The 20,684-nt window shown below is 39.0% G+C and overlaps 1 protein-coding gene across 11 annotated transcripts in view; it reads right to left on the bottom strand.

Moving 5' to 3' along the window:
* The window catches only part of synrg (synergin, gamma), a 56,705-nt gene that overhangs the window by 15,164 nt on the left and 20,857 nt on the right, over nucleotides 1–20,684 (bottom strand). For all 11 annotated transcript variants that reach the window (XM_041805481.1, XM_041805498.1, XM_041805507.1 and 8 more), the window contains 8 exons: nucleotides 20,090–20,214; nucleotides 17,376–17,438; nucleotides 14,169–15,122; nucleotides 5,249–5,800; nucleotides 2,676–2,839; nucleotides 2,452–2,505; nucleotides 1,536–1,632; nucleotides 1,063–1,211 (listed from right to left, as the gene is read on the bottom strand). In XM_041805481.1, coding sequence (XP_041661415.1) covers nucleotides 1,063–1,211; nucleotides 1,536–1,632; nucleotides 2,452–2,505; nucleotides 2,676–2,839; nucleotides 5,249–5,800; nucleotides 14,169–15,122; nucleotides 17,376–17,438; nucleotides 20,090–20,214 — 2,158 coding nt within the window. The remainder of the gene's footprint in view (nucleotides 1–1,062; nucleotides 1,212–1,535; nucleotides 1,633–2,451; nucleotides 2,506–2,675; nucleotides 2,840–5,248; nucleotides 5,801–14,168; nucleotides 15,123–17,375; nucleotides 17,439–20,089; nucleotides 20,215–20,684) is intronic.

Below are 20,684 nucleotides of genomic sequence, written 5' to 3'. Positions count from 1 at the left end.
ACAAAGAAGCAACCACACATATGTGGTCCAGGAAATAGATTACAAGGAAATAGACTACAAGTGTGGTATTCCCAGTGTCCAGCCAATCCTACACTACAGATGTCATCAGCGTCTCACCTGGGCTAAGGAGAAAAAGAACCAAAGGTCTAAAGTCCCGTATTGAGATGAAAGTAAATTTTGAATTTCAGATGGAAATCAAGGCATCAAAGTTTCGTTTTTACAGTTTTTCCACAGTCAGTGATGGTTTGAGGTTGCATGTTATCTGCTGCTGTTGGTCCACTGTGCATTATGAAGTGTAGTCAATGCTGTCAGCCATCTACCAGGAGTTTTTAAAGCACCTTATGTTTCCATCTGCTGAGGAGCTTCATGAAGATGCTAGGTTTCCTTTTCCAGCAGGAAGTGAAGCCCACAGTGAAGCCAAAACTACCAGGAACTGGTTTGTTGACCATGGTATTACTGTGTTTGATTGGCCAACCAACTGGTCTGACCTGAACCTTAAAGATCCATGCCACATCGCATTGATGAAGTAAACTGTGAATAAGGAGCTCAAACCAATTACTGACAACAGAGATTAGCATAACTGTACAGAAGGTCAAAATTTCTGTGTTATATCCTTTCTGGACAGATGTTTTGTGATATTCTAATATTTTTTTACATCATGGATTTCTGATTTTTGTGAGCTGTAAGGCGCAATCATCAAGATTAAAACAAAAAAAGTCAGACTTTGCATTCAATAAATCTAGAATATATAGAGGTTTCACATCTTGATTTAAATCAAGGGAAACAATTAACTTTTTTATGATATTCTAATTTTTTAGATGCACCTGTAAATATCCCACTGGACTGAAAGCAAAGAGAATTTGTTAGTAATCAACCAAGAGAGAAGCATTAGAAATTCCCCATGAGTGATACAATCAGATATGCCATCATTTAAGGAGCTTTCATGCTGGCTTTTGTTTTTAAGGTAGGTGTTCTGCTTTAAACATTTTACACTGTCTGTTATTCTAACTGTATGTCCATTCTTTTCTCTATGACATTAAGTTTTATTTTAATCAGACTTACAGCAAGCTTGGCGAGCGACATGAAGCCCATGAGGTTGTTCCACACACGGCTGATGTCCTTCAGCAGCTGTTGTAGCTTCTCAGAGCACACAGCTGTCGCTTTTATACCCAGCTCCACTCGCCTGGTGACGCGATACACTTCCACCACACCTGAGAGACAAAACACACAAGCAGAGCAATCACTAAAATATTTTTTGTTGCTTCTCTTTGTTTTATTTTTCAAGGGGCACACTGTGTCCACTCTGTTGTTGTGGTATATTTGCCACGCACAGCTCATTAAAAGCAGAGAAACACAATAAGAGAGCAGGGACCTTGTCAGAGCAGGCAGAGATAAGCCATCACACAGCAGAGCTCGTTCTAATCTTATCCTGTCTGTCCTTCAGAGGGTGTAAGGCCACACACAGGGTTCTTCAACAGCCCAGGTTTGTTTATAGTCTTGTGTGGAAGTGTGCATGAGTGTTTGTGATCCCTCACCCAGCAGGTACTCCATGCCCTGAGCAGACTGGATGACCTCGGTGCAGACGGAGGAGCTGCTGATGCCGTTCAGGATGTTGTTCGCTTTGGTGATGACCTAAATGTGGGAGGAGAGACGGGTTAAGCCAAAAACTAATCCTTTCATCCATCAGTATAATCATTATAATACAACAGTTTACTGAAATCTACATTTCCAGATACAGGTGTCTTTATATTACAATCACCTGAGATACATTCACTACACTCAGGTGATCCCTTTTTTCACCAAATGTGAGACTATTAGCACCAATTAGCTGGACAACTGTTGAGTTAGGTCAGTCACTTTAAATGGGGTAAATATTTATCCAGTCACTTATTTTACATCACATATTTTTATTTGACATTACTTTATAGAAATCAGTTTTCACTTTGACACTAAGGGGGTGTTTTTGTCATTTTTTTGTCAAAAAAGCCAAATTAGATTGACCACGACTGGTAATAAAAGGGGGTTAACGCTTTTATAGGCAGTGTGCACTATGACAAATAGTATTTTTTGTATCTAAAACTTTAATATAAACAGAAAACTCCTAAAAATACCTAATCACTGAAGGAATATTTAGAAATGTGTTCTGTTATATGGCCATCTGGTAAACTTCTCTCATTTTCATTGAAAATGTATAAGCCAATAATCCACCTGCCACATACTTAGGTATGCAGACCTTTGAATTGTTATGGAGACCTTGAAAAATTTGTTAAATTAAATAGTGAAGGAAAGCTTGCAGGGGTATAAATGCCAAAATGAGAAGTGAAACAACTGGCCAACAAAACCCAGCACCTTTCTGTGATCTTAATTCTTCTTCTGCATTTGTTTTGCAAAGCTAACCATTAACTCTCGCCACTGGATCAAGTCAGACATTGGACAAAAACAAATCCAAACCTCAAGAGCGCTTTCCAGACACCTTTGCCACTCGTATGCGTAGCGCTCGCTCTCCTGTAAAAACACAGCAAAACATTATTACACGTAACACAAAGACAGAGCAGAAACAAGGATATTTTCCTGCTCTGCAGTCGTCAACAGTCCTGATTATTGGGTCCAGGAAAAACCATGTAGAGGATAAAAAAAGAGAGCAAAGACTGAAGGTAAAGCCAGATCCCTCTCACCTCCACCTCCCCGGTCAGGTCCTTGTACTTGTCCCTGATGACAGGCAGGACAGGCTTTTCGCTCAGGGTGTTTGACCGATCTCTGAAGGGTTGCTCTGGAGCTGGAGAAGGAGGTGAACGCCCGATTTCTTTGTCGCCCAAACTGTGACTTCTTTTGTGGGAGCCTGAGGTTAAGAAAGGAGAGAAGAAGTGAAGCAAAACGCATAAAAACATACCCTATAACTATGTCAGTTTAAAAACCTCATTTAAAGATATGCTCCTGATAGTTTACAATCATTACACTTCCATTATTTTGTGGCTAATTCCTCCTGGACAAGGAAGGCATGAGTAAATACTTTATTTGTGACAAGCAATAATTACATACAAAATAGAGGCACAAATATGCAGCTATGAATAATTCATGGGGACTTGCAGACGGACAGATCTTGGCAGGGAACCACAACAAACACATGCTAAGCCTCAGACTATTCCAGTAAGACTGCCAGTCAGAGCACGTGTGTCTATGCGTTTGTGTGAGGGTTGTCCAGACACAGGTAATCTACCCCCCAAACTCCGCCACCCCCACAGAGACCTGCGTCATCCTCCCCACACCAGGAGCCCCACCATGATCAGATTACTGTTCCACTCAGTGAAGATGAGCCAAGTTAGCCCTCCTTTTCTTCACACAAATTAAATCCAGCAGGAGGAGATAAATCTACGAGGCAAATGGGCTTTATCACAGTGTAGTGAAACAATCATCAATGATATGTAGAACACGACAACAGCAAACAGCCATTTAAAAACCAACTGCCTTTCAGTGGATACGGTTAATTTCTGCTCATAGATTTGTGGGCCTCCTCTAATCCATCTCAGTAGTCACTGCCATTAGAGCGGGGCTGTCATCTCAACACTGCCATCTAATGTCTAGCCCCTTTATTACACATCTGATGGGCCTTACAGGTGGTGGCTGGATCACAGAGTGTGCTGCTGGACGATGCTGATGCACCATTTTTGGGCCAATGGCTTATAATTCTCATGTAGCGGAACAGTCTTACTTAAAAATGGTTGTATTTGCTCCATTTTGATATAAATTCTGAAAAGTATTTAGGCAATAAAATGGTGGAATAGATAAATTAGAAGGGAAAATTCATTTATCAAACAGAGACACCTATTAAACACTTACACCTACAAAAGCTGATTAAATTCAAAGATCTGCTGCTTTTTTCTAGTAAATTTAATTAATAAAACAGGTTAAATTATCATCTTGAGTTTTTAAAATCCAGTGAATTCTTTAAAATGTTAAATGCATTTTCCAAAGAACTTAGTGGGCAACAAAAAAAAGAGAGTTATTTTCTTTTCGACTGGTTGGTTAGTTGATAAAAAGTCAAACTGTGCAACCTTCAAATAAATCAAAGGTTATAATTAGGGCTGTCAAGATTAATCGCGCTAATTGAAATCATCCAAGGTCCATGACAAGTACATTGTTTTTTTTTAAACTGCGATTAAGCTCATGCTTTATTGTCCCGTTCAGCACATGTAGGTTAAGCCACATCAGTGTCTCCCTGCAACCACGATGTAAAATAACTGCATCACTGCTCCTAAAAGTCTCATTTCACTTTAAAAATCTCAGACAGCTCTGTAGATAAGCAAGAAATAATCTGGACCTTGGGATATCAAACATTTATCTTATTTGCTGTCCCCATATTTTCTTTACAATCCATAGCGAATTCCTTTTCCTGGTTATTGTCATAATAATCAATCTACCTATAGCAGGCCTGTATCCAAACAAGAAGTCAATTACCCATAGTAAAGACAGTACAAAGATCCAAAATGACACAAAAACAGTTTTAAATGCAAAATAGTGGAATTTTAAAATGTGATTAATCGCAATTCACAACAGAAAATCTGAGATTAAATAAATTTCTTAAAGAAATGTTTTGGTTTAAGTTGTATTTCTAGGATTTGTTACAGTATAAAGGCCTTTGCACACTGGGACCGATTAATTCGTCTGAATTTTTTGCATGTTAAAAAAGAAAACCGAGCTCATGTTGTTTTAATCAAGGTTGCACACTGACACCGAAATCTTCATTGAGATAGACAGGTGACTGATGATTCAGATCAGTGCCCGTTACTTTATTCTCGCTCACTCACCCCCATCCAACTCCTCCCTCTCTCTCCCACTCCTGAAACCTCACTTAAAACACCGTTGTTTGCAGGTGTGTAATGTGAATATCACCTATGGAAATATAACAGATAAAGGCAGACATTTGTAGCCTATTTACAGCTCATAACAGAGACTGAATTATAACGTTGCTCTCCATCTCTCCAACGTGGCTCAGCATTATGACGCATGAATGGGTGCTGAATGAAGCTCTCTAGGATGGATCCAGCGGGATTTTAAAGGACAGACTCGCAGTACGAAACTATTTGCCACCTTCTACGAATTTTCGCATTTAAGACAAATAAAAACACATCGGACACATTGTGCAAGGTCCAAGTGCGTGACGTTTTTTGGATTACGGATCTGAAAAAAACACATCCGAAAATAAAAGACCGAGTATGTAAAGACCTTAAACATGATGGTTTTGACTCACCTTGAACAGACAAGTCAAACGTTGCCAGCTCGTTCTTGATCATCTCTTCACTGGACTTGACTTTGGGCTGAGCGCTTGCTTTCAGGAAGTCAGACTTCCCAAACTTGGGTTTGTCCCCTTGGAAGGCTCCAAACTCATCAGCGGCCTCACCTAGATTTCCCTCAGAGCCTGCCTCGGTGCTGGCGGGAGGTGAGTCTGACTTTTCCGAAATAGTACTTGCAAAGTCTCCAAAGTCGTCCTCGTCATCAACACCTCTGTGTTCACCAGAGCCAAAATCAGCAAAGGCTTCGAACTTGTCGTCTGTCGAGGAGCCGTCTTCTGCGGGGAGGGAGGTGGTGATCTTTGCCGCGGAGCTTCCTGTGATGTTTTCAGAGCTGCCAAAGGTCAGCTCTGTCCTCTGAGCCGGAGCTAAAGACGAAAGAGAAGCTCCCTCCAAACTCTGTGGCTTTCTGACTTCCCCGGGCAGACATTCCTCCCGGTCTGACCAGTCATAGCTGGACAGGGTGCTGAGGGCCGACGTCCCGAATGGGTCAAATTTCATGTCATCTCCCTCTGTAATGACAACACAGACATACGAGTGGTTCCTTGGAATAGCAAAGATGCTCCTGTTATAAGTAATAAATAAAGGAGCCTGAAAGATAAATTGTTGGATTAATACTTTGTCACTTGCCTATGGTTCAGGAGATATCTTTTCTCTTATGACAGAATGATGATCTGATTAAGGGGCCTTAATATATTTTAAAGGCTCTGTTCACCAAAATTACTTAAAACATTCAATAACAAGTCTTTTTAGCCACACTGATAGTTTCAATGTGTCTGAAAGTGCTTCCACAACTGAAATTAACTAAATTTTCTTTGCAGTGCTTTAAGGAAAGAAAATTACAACAAATAATGCATAAAAATCTGTCATTAGGAGAAAAAGCTGTTAGGCATCACAATGTAAATTACATTCAACTCCACTGAACCAAATGGAGGATAAAATATCACAAGATGAGTAGAATAAAAAGTATAAGATGCAACATTTTAAACACTAATACCTCCTAACTGATTATATCACTGTGTAATGACTTTCTCTAAAAAGAGTCAAGTCTAATTCCCTCTGGGTTTGTTGTTTTTAGCTCTGTGTTCACACTGACAAGACAGCATTTTCTTCAGCTTGTTTATATTTCAGTTAAAGGCTAAAACGTGTTTCATATATGTTTGTTTCGCTACATTAACCCCTATATCTTTAACTGTTAGCCCTGCTGCCATGTAAGGGAACACAAGGGCCTTGCCCACTTAGGGGATGCTGTACGAAGGAGACACAATGGTGGGATGTCGTCTCAAAAGTACAACCACAGAAGAAACCACAGTCAAAACAAAGGGAAAGTCTTTCTGTGTTCTAAAACAATGGTTCTTAACTGATGAGAACCAAAAGTGGGTCATGAAGCCCTTTTCAGTGGTCACAGTTGTGTTCCTGGGGAAAAAAAATCTGCTCAGTTTGTCCTGTTTCTTTGTTTTGTTACATCTTTTGCACCATCTGAGGTCCAAACTCTACTACTTTATGAAACACATCTGACTGACCAAAAATAAGGGTCACAATTCTCGTTGAGGAGTAGATGGCTCAACCAGTTGAGAACCACTGTTCTAAAATACTTTAAAGAATTAAGAACCAAATCCTATTTGGGCTACTTATTAGAATGGAGATTAGTGCACCCTGTTTGAACACAGTGGGAGAGGCAGGTCAGGAAAGCTGCAGGCAAAGGGGGCTTGTTTTGGTCTTATAGATTGGTGCTAAAATGTGACATATGCAGGACTGACAGCTGCATATTGTATCTTTATTTTCCTGAAGACAGCTTGATTACAGGTAAGTTAAAATTAGAAATAATGGGTCACTCATATCAAGAAGTGGTCCTCTGAATTTACTGTCATTATCCATGCATTTCTGTAACACTTGAAGAGTGAGATCATATGTATTGTAAATGGACCCCCAGCCATATTAAGCATTAAGCAAACTTACTCTGTTCACATAGTTGACCACATACAACATTGTCCATAGTGTGAATGTTGACTTGATTTCACTGACATTACAGCAATATCCTACAAAATGGGAGATGATTTACAGCCAAGACAACCATAAATTTGTCTTCAATTTGTTGTTTCTCTTGCCCCTCTCCTCCTCCTGCCCCCCCTCCCAACACGAGTGTGGCTTCAGCAGATGGCTTTCAACATGAGTCTGGTTCTGTTCGAGAGTCGTGCTCGTTAAAGGGAAGGTTCTTCTGGCCACTGTAAATACTACTAGTGCTGGAGTCATGGTGATTTGCACCAGTCTTTTAAATAGGCTACATCAGAGAGTACAGTCTGCCCTCTGCCCTCTTTGTAAAGTGTCTTGAGGTAAGCTTGGTTATGAATTGGCGCTATAAAAACACAGAATGATTGATTGATTGATTGGTCACTGCTGTTATGACTGATTTTTGTTATAACACCTACTACGTAAGCGCAAACAGCCTTGCAAAGATTTTTTTTCTTGCTACAAGTAAACTTCTTTTGTTCTGCAATAAATCACATAAAAGAGAAGTAAACTTGTGCTATACTTGAAGTTAAACTCAGCGAATTCTACGTTTGACTTTCTCTGTGTTTGCTGATAACAAACAGCCTCTCTGACAGTAATTAGAGCCCATCTCTTCACATTTGATGCCACCTAAAAGGCTCTGACACTCTAACAACATCAGAAAAGATATTTCTTTTCACTACATTTGTTCCACTTCTTTCACTGTGTTTTGGTAAAAACAATTTGTTTTCTTTAAGACTAATAGAAGCTGACAGAGCTGTGCTGCTTGCACAAATTTGCCAGCACTTAAGGATTCAGGGTCCCCCTCTGACACTCTCAAAAACACACAAATTGACCTTGTTGAACCCTTCCTATTTTGCCAGACAGAACAATCAGATACAAAAAGCAATTTGTGAAATTGACAAGGACCTAGTGCTGCAAGCTTTGTGTCATTAGATCAATTCACAGCTTCTCAAGTAAAAAGGAAGGAGAAAATAAGACGGTACGCATTTCAGCAATACCAACAGTAATATTTATTACGACAACATGAGTAGAGAGAAAGAGAAAGGTCACAAAGTACTGTGAAAGAGGTCTATCGTTACAAGAGGTTTGTCAAACTAACACTTGTAAAATCAGAGTTCAGTCATTTAGAGTACAAGGGCATGCAGAGTCAGGAGAAAAGGAAGAAAACAAACAGCGAGAAGGTAAAACAAAGAGAACCCGAGGATATAGAAGCAGAAACCAGAATGAGAAGGCACATTCACAGACTAGAATCAGTAAATCTGGGGAGATGACAAACTTTGTTTTAAGCAACAGGTGTTTTGGAAAAAGAATACAGAACACTTTGAAATGCCAAGTTTAAAAGATAATTCAAAGAAAAAGTTCAAGGCAGGAAGCATTAACCCTTTGAGGACCCGAGGGGGGGGATAGGTACAGCATCCCAGAAATGAATGCTTGTTTGGAAAGTCTGTATACAAACTGCACTTTTGTAGCAGTGAGGACTTATGAGCCACAATTTAAGAGGCTGTCATTTTATACATTTACAATTACTGTCACAACATCTGCTGTTATCTGTAAACATGACGTGAACTTGATTCAAGCACTCAAAGGGTTACAGAAAACAAAGAGGGCCATCCTAACACCTGATATCCCCGACAGAGCCTTCATTTACATCCAATCACAAAAGTAGAAACAGATTTAAAGAGACAGTATCCTTTTTTTCTCTTGCTACAGTGATTCTTTATCAAAGCAGGCTAATATGCACAAAGCTTATGAACCCCTAAAGGATTAAAAAAACATTTTAATTACTCAAAATAATGTTTAGTCTGGAATGTTAACCTAAAATGTTTCATTAACACTAATTACTTAATACTGTAGGCTACATTTAATTTACATTGTAGGAGAATCACATCAAGATCAAGTAGTCTTTAATAATAAGAGCTCATATTCCTGTAATAAAAATACACTATTAAATCTGTATACATTTTTCCTTGAATAAAAACAACTTGCAATACTGTTATGCATAAAACGGTATTTTGTATAACGTTCTTGTCAATTTCACAAATTGAAAAGGCAGGCACACTGCAGCAAAAAGCAAGGCAGGAAGGGTTATACTAATGTCATTATGTTCTCAGAGAGCCAGTCCGTTGAGCAACACATGATAATTCATGCTGCGATATCACAGATCACGGTAAAAATAAATAAATAAATAAATCAAATAAAGTCAGATTCCTTTTGTGCTCAAAGACTCAAAAGGAACTGTGGAAAAGAAATACTGTCTCTTTAAGTTTACAGAAACACAGTGCAAAGCCTGATGGGGGTGCTCAAATTGCTCGGCCTGCTACACTTTAACAACAGGTGAGTCCCAGAGCTCTCCAAGAACATGAGATAGATCAAATCTGAGGTGAAATGTGGAGCGGCTGTTGCAGCAGAAAACCTTTGTTGGAATGTAGTGATGTTAAAATTGTTAACTATGTCATGCTGCAGCTCCACAGACTGTTTGTTTGTCGGTACAGTGGAGTCTGTTTTATTTCCACTGCACAGAAACAAAATAAGGCAATGGGGATGTTTACATCAACGCCTTCTTCTAACCAACAAGGAATCAACCGTTCCTTGGAGGAAATGATGTATTCATGTTGTTGGAGTAATAATCATATGATTAGTGAAAATATTTAGATATAAACAAAAAAGCTCAATCCATGCAGAGTTTAATGAGTGAAAAAGTGTCACTGTTGTCAGGAAAAGTCTTTGCAATTTCAGACACAGGGTGGAATCTTCTCTACTCAGCTCAACTTGCTTTGAATTAGGCCTGAGTAAAATGAGAAAAATATCCAACACTGCTCAATAATATAATCACAATATCAAGGGTTAAAAATGAGCAGAAGCCAAAGAGTATATTAGCTTTGACGTGCAGTTTTCATGTCTTAAGTTGTTGTCAATGTTCAACATGTACCTCCTGAATTAGAAACAAATCCATAAAGCTGTTTTGTCAACATTTATCTGGTAATAGTGTATAGGAGGGTGGCTGAGAGAAAGCCTGACCTTCACTAAATCACATCAAATAGTTATGATTACATGGCAGCATCCAAGAGGTAAAATAAATACTGTTATACAAAGAGTTAACTAGCAAGGGGTATGGCTGTAGACTGTACATCTCTGGTGGCCACTCTCACAGACTGTTTATCAAAGACGCCCAAACTTCTGAAGTAAAATCTGATAAAACTTGCATTTAGGGTTAGGGTTAGGGTAAGGGTTAATGTAACCGTCAGGATACTTAAAGTAAAAAACATAAAAAGCTGATCTGCAGAAAAACATTGAATAATGTAGCGGAAACAGTCTGCTTGAAGGAAAAAATTTTGTCCTCTATGAAAACAATCTAACACAGCAAGTGTAGCTCCCGTAGCTGGGTTAGCTGTGTAAGCTACATAGATATCGGAGCTATGTAGCTAATGTTGAGCTCAAAAAGTAGCTATGTATACTACTTATCTACATAGCTAAGTTAGCTTTAGCTACATGAGCTAAAGCTCATGTAGCTAAAGCTAACTTAGCAATATTGGCTTATGTAGTAACGATAATATCGTAGCTATCACAGCTATGGTATCTTCAGCTAAAGCTCAAGTGAGCCACCATTAGAGTATCTACTTCTAAAATAGCTTGACACATAATTTAATCCTGGATTAGACCTATGACCTTTTTCTCTGTTTATTTATGAAATTTTGCTTAGTCTGTAAAATTATCTAAAACAGGAAATCCATTGCACTGGCAAATTATTGCACTTCCTTTCTGAGATATACAGCGTCTCAGATGAACAGTCTGTGAGAGTGGCAGTCAGAAATAATTGGTCTGCTGCCAGACTGCTTTGGAAAAAGCCTCGCTTGTTCACATAATAATTTATCTTTATAGCTGCAAAACTTTCAGACTTAAGTGATGCGTTTATTACAAATGTTCAGCTTTACAAAAACACAGGCAGGGACTTTGCATACCATGATTTACTTGCTAAGTGTGTTCAGTAACAGAAAAAAAATATTTGTTGTCAAACTTTGTTTTTCGAAATCTTCTCATGTTCAAAAGTTCACGCAGCAGTCCATGTTACCTAACTACAGGGAGGTGGGTGGGGTTTCCCCCTAATATTAGTTGTTGACAGTGGTTTTTACTTAACCTTTAATATTAAAAGTGAAATTATTTGGAAATTGAGCTCTCGAGATCTCCATAAAAAAACACTCGGAGGGTTTAAAGTAAGTTAAATATTCTCAACCATCTTTTCAAAACTATGAGCTTTCAAGTTTCCACCATGTTTAGAGTTGCAAAGCTTTCACCTGACCACAATTAAAAGTTTCTCTGTGTTACACCAAAAACGAGTACTGAATGTTTTCTGTAAAACGTGAAACATGACATGAAGGTGAGATGCTGGACGAATAAGTAATGAGAACTGGAGAGAGGAGGAGAGGGAACGCTGACAGGAGTGTTACCTGATACATAGAGAAACTGAGCTGATTTTGTTAAATTAACGATTAAATTAACAAAATTTTAGTCATTTCTGGCTGATGTGTCGTACAATGTTAAGATTTTATTCAGTTCCTGTTTGATGGATTTTTCTTCATATATCATCCACTTACTGTAAGAAGCATCATCATTTCTAAGAATCATGGGTTAAGTTTTTTTTAACTACATGTTATCTCTGAGACAGTCAAAACCTGAACATATTCTCTTTATTATAAATAATAAGTTATCTCTACACCGATGAAGCTGGACGTTGTAAGAGTTTGCCCTTTGTTCCTTGATTGTGACACAAACGATTGACTAGTCATCAAAATGTCACTGCCAATCAATTAACTCATAACTAACTTTCAGCTCACAAAATGATTGGAGAATAAACAGGTTCCACTTAAACATTATGGAAGTGAGGTAGGGGAGGAAAGCTTTTATCAGAAAATCTCATAGTTAGCCTTTTGACTAAAATAATACTGCATGGTGAGTCTGACATACTGCAGGTAAATACACACATATCACATTCATACACTCAGGCCTGAAGAAACATCCAGCTTAAGCGTGCTTAAAATCTCAACTGGTTCATGACTTCATATTTAAAAAGCTTGATCCTGGTCTTACATGCAAATATCCCATATGTGGATACATCTCAATATAAGCTGATTAGAATAAACCTTCTGATATGCACAAATCAAACGTTGAGAGCTTAAAGACTGTGCCTTTGTTTTAACTGTCTATTGTGCAAAACCTGTGATTTAGTCAAAGAGTAGCAAAACTCTAACACTGATTCTGTATGTTGTTCAAACTTTTCTGTTTGTGTTCAACCACCTCAGCAACACACACAAATGCAAACACACGCACAGATTCCTGCCTGTGGAGACAAAAGCTACACTGAAGGGAAGAGCGATTTCTGCTGCTGCAGGGGACCCAAAAATATGGAGCTTTTGCCGACACATCGCAAGCAGACAGCCATCAACTTAAAGATTAATGAAGATAAGGGCCATCTATGGGTTACACCAGCTGTGCCTAAGTTCAACCATAGCCTAGTGAATGTAAGTTTTCATGAGGGAAGATCATTTCTGCCGATCACAGAGAAAGTATTTCATCTTATTCGTGATTTCACCAATCGATGTCGGTGTTGCAAAATTCTTTGACACATTTGTAAACACTTTCGGCGCTTTTAGAGGATTAACAGCAGTTAGCAAGAGTTATTTTTAGGCAGGAATAGGCCGAACTTTAGCTTCACCAACTATTAGGCGTGAGCAATTTAACTGTTGCTGCTTTAAGAGAGACAAAGCTACAGTCTTCTTCTTTTAATCATCAAAGACTAAAGACAAGGAAAATATGGATTAAAACATCTTCAGCAGGTAAGATGTTTGTTCCTGCTTCACCTTCAAGTGAAAAATAGACAAGCAGTCCAGCCACTAGCCTGTTTCCTGACCTTACGGTGAACTCTGGCCAGAGCGCAGCTGCCTGGTTCTGTGACAGAGCAGAGACAGAAGTCTGCTTTCTGTCACAAATCTCTCTGCTATGATGATTTAAACGACCCGTAGGTCCCAAATTAAACCTAGCCAGGAAAGAGGTAAACAACCTGTCTAAACCACAATTCTGTCACACAAAGATCTCAGTGTTTTCACATGTTTACAGCAACCTTATTCAAATATATCTAGTGTGTTCAGACACAAAGTTTTGATTTCACTTTACAGAAGCTTTAAACTCTAGTAAAGATTTTTTTTAAATCTCTCTCAGTACCTCCAGGGTGTTGTACTCTGTGTGTGCATGCATTGCTTTGTCATGCTGCTGCTGCTGAATCACTGTCTCACACTGCCTGTCTTTGAAACCAGTTTTAAGCAAGTTCTTTTTAACAACAAACTTTTAAGACTCTTTACCTTTAATTCTAACTCTCACCCAAATTAGAACTTAACTAGTTTCAATGTAGAGTTTGGTGTGGACTTCACACCTTAACTTAAGACAGAACTTACACATAGCTGGTGCAACATGCTACAGACCTTTCTGCTATCTAAATATTAACGTATTAATGTAACGTATTAATTAAGGAGGGAGGAGGATGAATATGAAAATAAAAAGAAAACAGGTTAAGGAAGGAATATATGGTTGAAATAAATACATAAATAAATATATAAATAAATACGATGAGACTAATGATGAAATATAGGATGAAAGATGTGATGTGTCTAATCTGATATGGGATTCATCTAGTGTTATGTCTGTCTGCAGAATTTAAAGAATTTTTCAATCAAAGACCCTGCCCTCTGACTCCTTGTTTGGTGGTCAGCATTGGGCACTGAGGGAAAGAGGCCACTGCCGGCCTTTAAAATAATACTCTATGTGAATGGTGAGGGGTTAAAGGGCCTCACCAGAGCAATCGCACTAGTTCCTCACCTGTAGCGGGGGGCTGGTGAGCAGAGAGCCCCGGCAAATCCAGAGAGCTGTCCGACATCACGTGCTTCAGGTCTCCGCCCATGTCCGACAGCTTCATGTCGAGCTGCACTGAGAGAGCGTCCTCTGAGTCATCCTTTCCTACGCTGCTCCCCCCAATGGATGGGAGGTCCAGGGATTTGACAGAGGCAGAGTCCTCTTTGCCCTGTTTGAAAGCCGACACCTTGTCCACCAGAGTCTTTTCCGAAGCCCCGAGTGCTGTGCAGAATTTTGAGGACTGAAAGTCAGCAAAGTCATCAGTATCACTCTTTAGCGAAGAAAAGGACCCTCCTCCGCTTTCTTTCGTATCGTCATATGCCAGACCCCCCTCCAGAGACAGCTGTTTGAATACGTCGTACTTGTCTGAGCTCTGCTGTGGCCGCTGCTGGGTTGAGGTCTCCCCTTGGACACCTACACTGCTCTCGCCTTTAGGCTCCCCACCAGAACTGCCAAATGCCATGAAGTCCGCAAAGTCGTCCTGAGGGGCAGCCACAGCGCCTCCTGCTGCTGAAGCCGGAGCAGCGTCAGAGGAGGAGCCAAAGAGGGCAAAGTCACCAAAATCATCTGCTCCCGCTCCTGGAGGTTTGGCTCCACCTGGTAGGAGAACTAGAGATGGGGGCACGGACACTGAGGGGAACGTGGTGGGCTTTGTCTCAGAGGAGGCTGGGACAGAGGGAGCTATAGAAGAGAAAAGGTCCAGGTCGGCCATGTTGAGAGGATTTTTGGGCTGAGATAGAGACGCTGCTGGCTGCTGTGGTAGCTGTTGTAGAGACTGAGAGGTTGGGAAAGCAGGAGGAAAGGCAGGTTGAAAGATCTTGGCCTGTTCTGAGGGGTCTAATGGAGAAACGCTGTCGGCGGTTTTAAAGTCTGTGAATCCATCATCAGCGCTGACAGACTTGAAATCTGCAAATCCTTCACCTGTAAACAAAAGAAAACAGTTTAAGATAAACATTAAACATTTCAGAGGCATAATAAAGACCTGACAAAATACAATAAAGTCTTAGCTGCATCTGTCTTTTCTTTAGTCCTACAAGAAAAGAAGCAGATGGATTAGGCTTAATTTTGTCATATTTCGCACTAGAGTGTCCAAAGAGTAGCACACATCACTGCACAAAATCTCTATCATCTTAACACATAAATCTGCATTACCATGCACTGACTAGGAGTGTAACAATTAATCAATGTTTATCAGTACATTGATTGGTTGATTACTTATCCAATCAGATTGATAGAAAGTCAAAACATTAATCTCTACATCACCTTTAAGTTTCGCTTTTGTTTAGAAATTCCTCCCTCATGCCTGTTTACAGTTTTCATCCATCTGCGCTCCTCAACAAGCTATGGGTAGCAGCAGCAGCCGAGATAGAGGATATCCACTCCTCTCTCGGCTTTGTGGACATATTTAGGACAGAGACAACTGCAGCGCGGGCATGCCTTTTTTGCCAACTACATCTGCTTTTTTTTTATCTGTATACAATCACCTTATGACAGCGTTTGCAGATACAAACCACTCTCCCCTTGTTGAGGCTAAAGTAGCGCAAGTGGAGTCTGATACAGGCTCTACAGATAAACAGAAAGGGAAAAGTCTGCTGTTTCATGCCCCCTTGATACACAGATTAAAGCCTGATGTCTCACATTAGATTTACTGTAATAATAGAAACAGCCTGGACTTGACGTGGTTAAAGCAGGACAGATGATCTCTTTATACCCACATTCTTTCTCTCTTGTTACGAGGCTACTCATAACAAGTGAGTACCTGTTAAAATAAAACTTTGCTCTAAGCCTTCCATTTATCAAATCAAGACTGCTATAAACCAAAAATAATGTAAATATTTGCTGTAGCCTCATATGTAACAGATTTAATCTCATTAAAAACTAGTCATGTCTTACAAAACTAAAATGAGCTGCGGGCCACATGTTGTAGGCCCCTATGTAAAGTCTGAAGGACTGATATAGGGCAGAAATATCTCCTGGAGTTTATGTGTGTAATAAGTTCAAGAAAAGATCTAAAATTGGAAAACAGAAGTCAAAAGACTTGATCATGATTGTGAACATGATGTGCACCCCTAGCACTGACCTTTTCAAACAGAAGATGACATAGCAGAGATGCAAACAAATCCCCATCCTAACAAGTTATTTGATCTCCTTAAGCCTGAAAATGTTGCAACTTCTGGAGTGATGACTGTCCTTGTGAGATATTAGGGACTAGGTTTCTTCCAACAATAGCTTGTATTTACTTTAGCAACATTTATGATGTTCAGTATACTTTAAAATAAACTAAATCAGCTGGTTTGGAAAAAAAAGCATTAATGAATGGCACTAATGTTGGTCTTGCAGACAAATTTCCAGAGAAAGATTCAAAAGTGGAAGATAACAAAAGGTATTCCGTCAGATTTTATTATTATATCACCACATATCCAAGCAAGGTACAGTATAACTAGAGGGGATAGTTTGGCTCTGTATTTCAAGTTAAGATGGATATTTGTTACAATGAGAAAATATCATGCATCCTTGAAAGGGCAGCAGAAACTTTTTGTCAGATCTGACTCTTTTCATTCTCAAAATGTTCAGACACTCCACTTGAAAACAAAACAGGAAGAAAAGAAAGACCATGTTCTTCAGTTTCAGCTGGTTGATGATCCACTGTGGTATAATATAATATATGCATGGACTGCAACTGGAACTCCTCACTGTTGATGTATGCGGAGGAGAAGAGATAACTAATAGGCTCGTTAAAAAGATGGAGCCCGACAATGCCAAGGAAAGGTCACCGCAAAAGCATGACTTACTGGAGTTGTAAGAGCTGTCCCCATCGGAAACTGTTCTAATGAAACAGGGATGGGAAGCACACAGATATCAACACTGTGGGTCTGCTAAACAAGACACAGTGCAAACATGGAGAAATGGTAACATGGCATTGTAATGACCTGAGAGCTTTTGGTACAAAAGTGTTTATTAGAAGGAATCCAACAACTTTCCCCTAAGTATGATTTGTTCTCTAACAAAAATTCAATGTTGTTATGTAAAGTCCTTTAATTGTTTGCATGTGGGGACCATCTTAGAGCCTATGGTCCCAGCTTTGATGTCAGAGAAACCCAAGGTACCGGCTCACACAATAAAACATCATTTCTACCACAAATGCAAGCATGTATGAGTTTCTGAGTTTCTTACCGACTGGTTTCTTGTCAGTGGGCTGCTCAAGCTGTCTGAAGACGCTGTATTTGTCTCCAGAGTCTGGATAAAGATAAATAAAAAAACGGCTTCAGTATGAATGAGAAATATTTCACAGGCAGGCAGGTGTTGCTTTAATGCAGTTTTCTACAAAACTCTGCCGTTTTGTTCTGACTGCAGGCAAATCAGATTTGTTTCTCAAATCAGATCTTCAAGACAGACTGTCAGTATTCATTCTTATTTGCAGGTGATGTAACTGAATTTGTTTTTCCAGACACCACACCACCGACCTATCTGCATGGGTTACTGAGCTAGGCAGTGACTTTGCGAGCTGTTAATAAAGGATAATCTATAACTACATCCACTGAACAATTGTGCTTTTGAGGAACAGTTCAGAAGTCTTCCTTTGCTACTGAAAATACTCAGCAATGATGGATGCTCATTAACAGTGATATATGAGAAGATGTACTGATCAGGTGCTTTGACACACATCTGTCACTCTCAGATTGTAATTGCTGTTATGTTGTCAGATTGTCATGTACATCACTTACACACAATTCACAAAAATAATTTCAGAGGCTGGACTGAGACACAACTATGAAACCCTCTCCAAAGAGAGAATCTGGTTGCAACCCAGATGAGCCAAAAATGTTTCTGAATTTGCTTTGTTAAAAAGCATTTGTAGAGAAGTAGAGAAGACATGAGAAGTTCATAAGAAGTTAAAAACATTTTCATTAACCATGAGATGCAGCAGTTAATTTTTGAGACATTACAATTTTGTTGACTTCAAGATACAACATGTAGAATTTTTGCTCTGAAATGTGTACTCCTATCTTATATATATGCAGATATATTTAGCTGAGCTCTGCTAGAGATACTAAAATATCATATCGCAATAATCGTGGCCTAAAACATATTAACTGTACCATTAACCATTAACCGTATTATTGTAGTATTGTCGTGATTTGCTGAAAACCTGACAAAAAACAGATTCATCATTTCAAATAATTTCCTTAAGTTTGATATCAAAAGCACTCTTAATCAAGTTAGCAGAATGGGACAAGACCTCACAGTTTTATAAACAATAAAAGTAAACATGAAAAACTTATGAAACAAGCATTAACAAACATCCTTTTGATAAGGTGGTCAAAATGATATACTTTTTAACATTTTAAAGATACCATATGTTTAAAACAATATATTATTCATTATTTTTTCATTTGATAGGACAGAAAAACACCAAAGTTACTAACAAAAAACAGATAAACAAGTCATATTTTCAATCCAAAGCTCCTTATCAATACCAGCGTCAACTAGAAAAGCACTCGGAGGGCGCAGACCTCTGCCATTAGCTCTGTCTCCCAATAGTGAAGAATCCTTCAAAAAATTTCTGGATCAAGACGGTGATCTGGATCACTCCCAGAATCTAATCAGTTTTTGTTATGCCATTTCTGACATTTCCTGAAAATTTCATCAGAATACGTCCATAACTTTTTGAGTTATGTTGCTAACAAACAAACTAACAAACCCTGCCGATCACCTAACCTCCTTGTCGGAGGTAATAATGTTCTGTTGTTTGATGGAAAGATAATTCAACAATCTGATTTACCATAATTTGCATAAGATGAGTAGGTTTTAAGTTAAAAGGTTATAATTTCATCGATTATCTTTTTTATCTTGCTGAAAAGGCAAACACAATTCCTTTCCTCACCACTGGATTCATTCAATTTGCCATCAAAAACTGTTTTAAAGTTTGCTTCATGTGACACGTGCGGCATGCCATCTAGACATTTTTTACCATAATATTAAAGGGCATTTATTACGGATGGTTACATAACTGGCAGTTATGTACAGTTATCATACTGTACATATTAAAATACGTACAGTATGATAACTGTGGGGACATATTATCACGGTTACCATTAAGACCGGTAACCATCTCTAGTTCCTACATTACTACATTACAATATTTCCAACTGTTTTAAAAGTCAGAGAAATGATTCATTTTTATAACTGTAACAGGATGTGTCTTGTTAAAGTGGCTGAAAGGGCAGAGGTGGAAACACTGGATGTTATGTAAAGACTGCTAAATAAGGAAGCATGAACTGCTACTGATTCTGATGATGCATCCCATTCATGTTTTGTGCAGCAAATTTGTGATGGACCATGCTTATTCTCTACCATCAGCTGCAAGCTCAATCGCCCCACTAGGACTGCACACAGCTCACTTCTTGTTTTGATTTGAGGACTCTGGTCAGTAAAAAACTGTTCTCCATAAGGTGCCTTGCTTATCAATTTACAACAAGAAACCTGCAGAGGTAGGCAGCATGTCTCTTTTATCATCTTTGGTTGTTGTGTTGATTAAGAGCCCCATGGCTGTGAAATTTACCTAATGCATATTTAAAGTTGCAATAGGTAACCGTCAGGGTTCAATATAAGGTTGAAAAGTAATTTAAAAGCTTAATTTCGTGCACGAGAAGGATAATGCTTGGTCTTATAATTCCTTGGCTGTGTCATGGCTGAAATATGCAGTAACTCATAGGTGTGATGAAACATCGAGGGGAAGAAGCAGGAGGTGTGAGGATTATATTTTTCTCTCCCTAAACTTCTTGTACTATCTTTTCTTCAAAGGACTTCACTTGTCTGGAGTATTTCATGCAGAGCAGAAAATGTTCCTAACAAATTGTGCACACTGTGTGAGGAGTAGAAGGTACCTGATGCAGGAGGTGTCAGCTCTGCGGGCTGATCCACAGACAGCTGCTTGAACACAGCGTACTTATCAGAGGAGGCGACAGAGGCAGATGAAGAACCAGACACTGGAGTCAGCATGGCAGGAGCGCTACAGGGAAACAAGAGTCAGACTTCAGGAGGAGTGAGCTTCAGCAGGGAGGTTTATCTACACTGAGCTGATTGAAAATTCACAATAGGTAGTGAAATTTACACACTGAGAAGTTTTTCTGTTTCAATCTTTTTCATTCTCAGGAGTCCTAATTATTGGTAGCTATGATGCTAAAGTAAACTGAGAGTTCTTTCAATTTATCTGTACAAATTAAAAAAAGACTTTTTTTTAAAATAAAAAGGACACTTTTAAAGTCCAGAACCTGCTGATTCATAAGTGATGTGATAAAATGTGATCCAATAAAAAAATCTTCAATTTTACTGTGAGAAATGTTGCCAAAGAAAGAGCCAAGAAAAAACTGAAGCGCATAACCCCAATAAAGGCACCTACAAATACTCATACACATCATATTGTAGAAAAATTCAAGTACGCCTCAAAGTAGCATTTTCACAGCTATTCCAGTAGAAAAG

Source organism: Cheilinus undulatus, linkage group 2 (assembly GCF_018320785.1).
Source record: "Cheilinus undulatus linkage group 2, ASM1832078v1, whole genome shotgun sequence".
In the NCBI taxonomy this organism is placed as follows: domain Eukaryota; kingdom Metazoa; phylum Chordata; class Actinopteri; order Labriformes; family Labridae; genus Cheilinus; species Cheilinus undulatus.
Note: the sequence above shows the minus strand (reverse complement) of the source record. Positions and strands in the feature narration are given on the sequence as shown.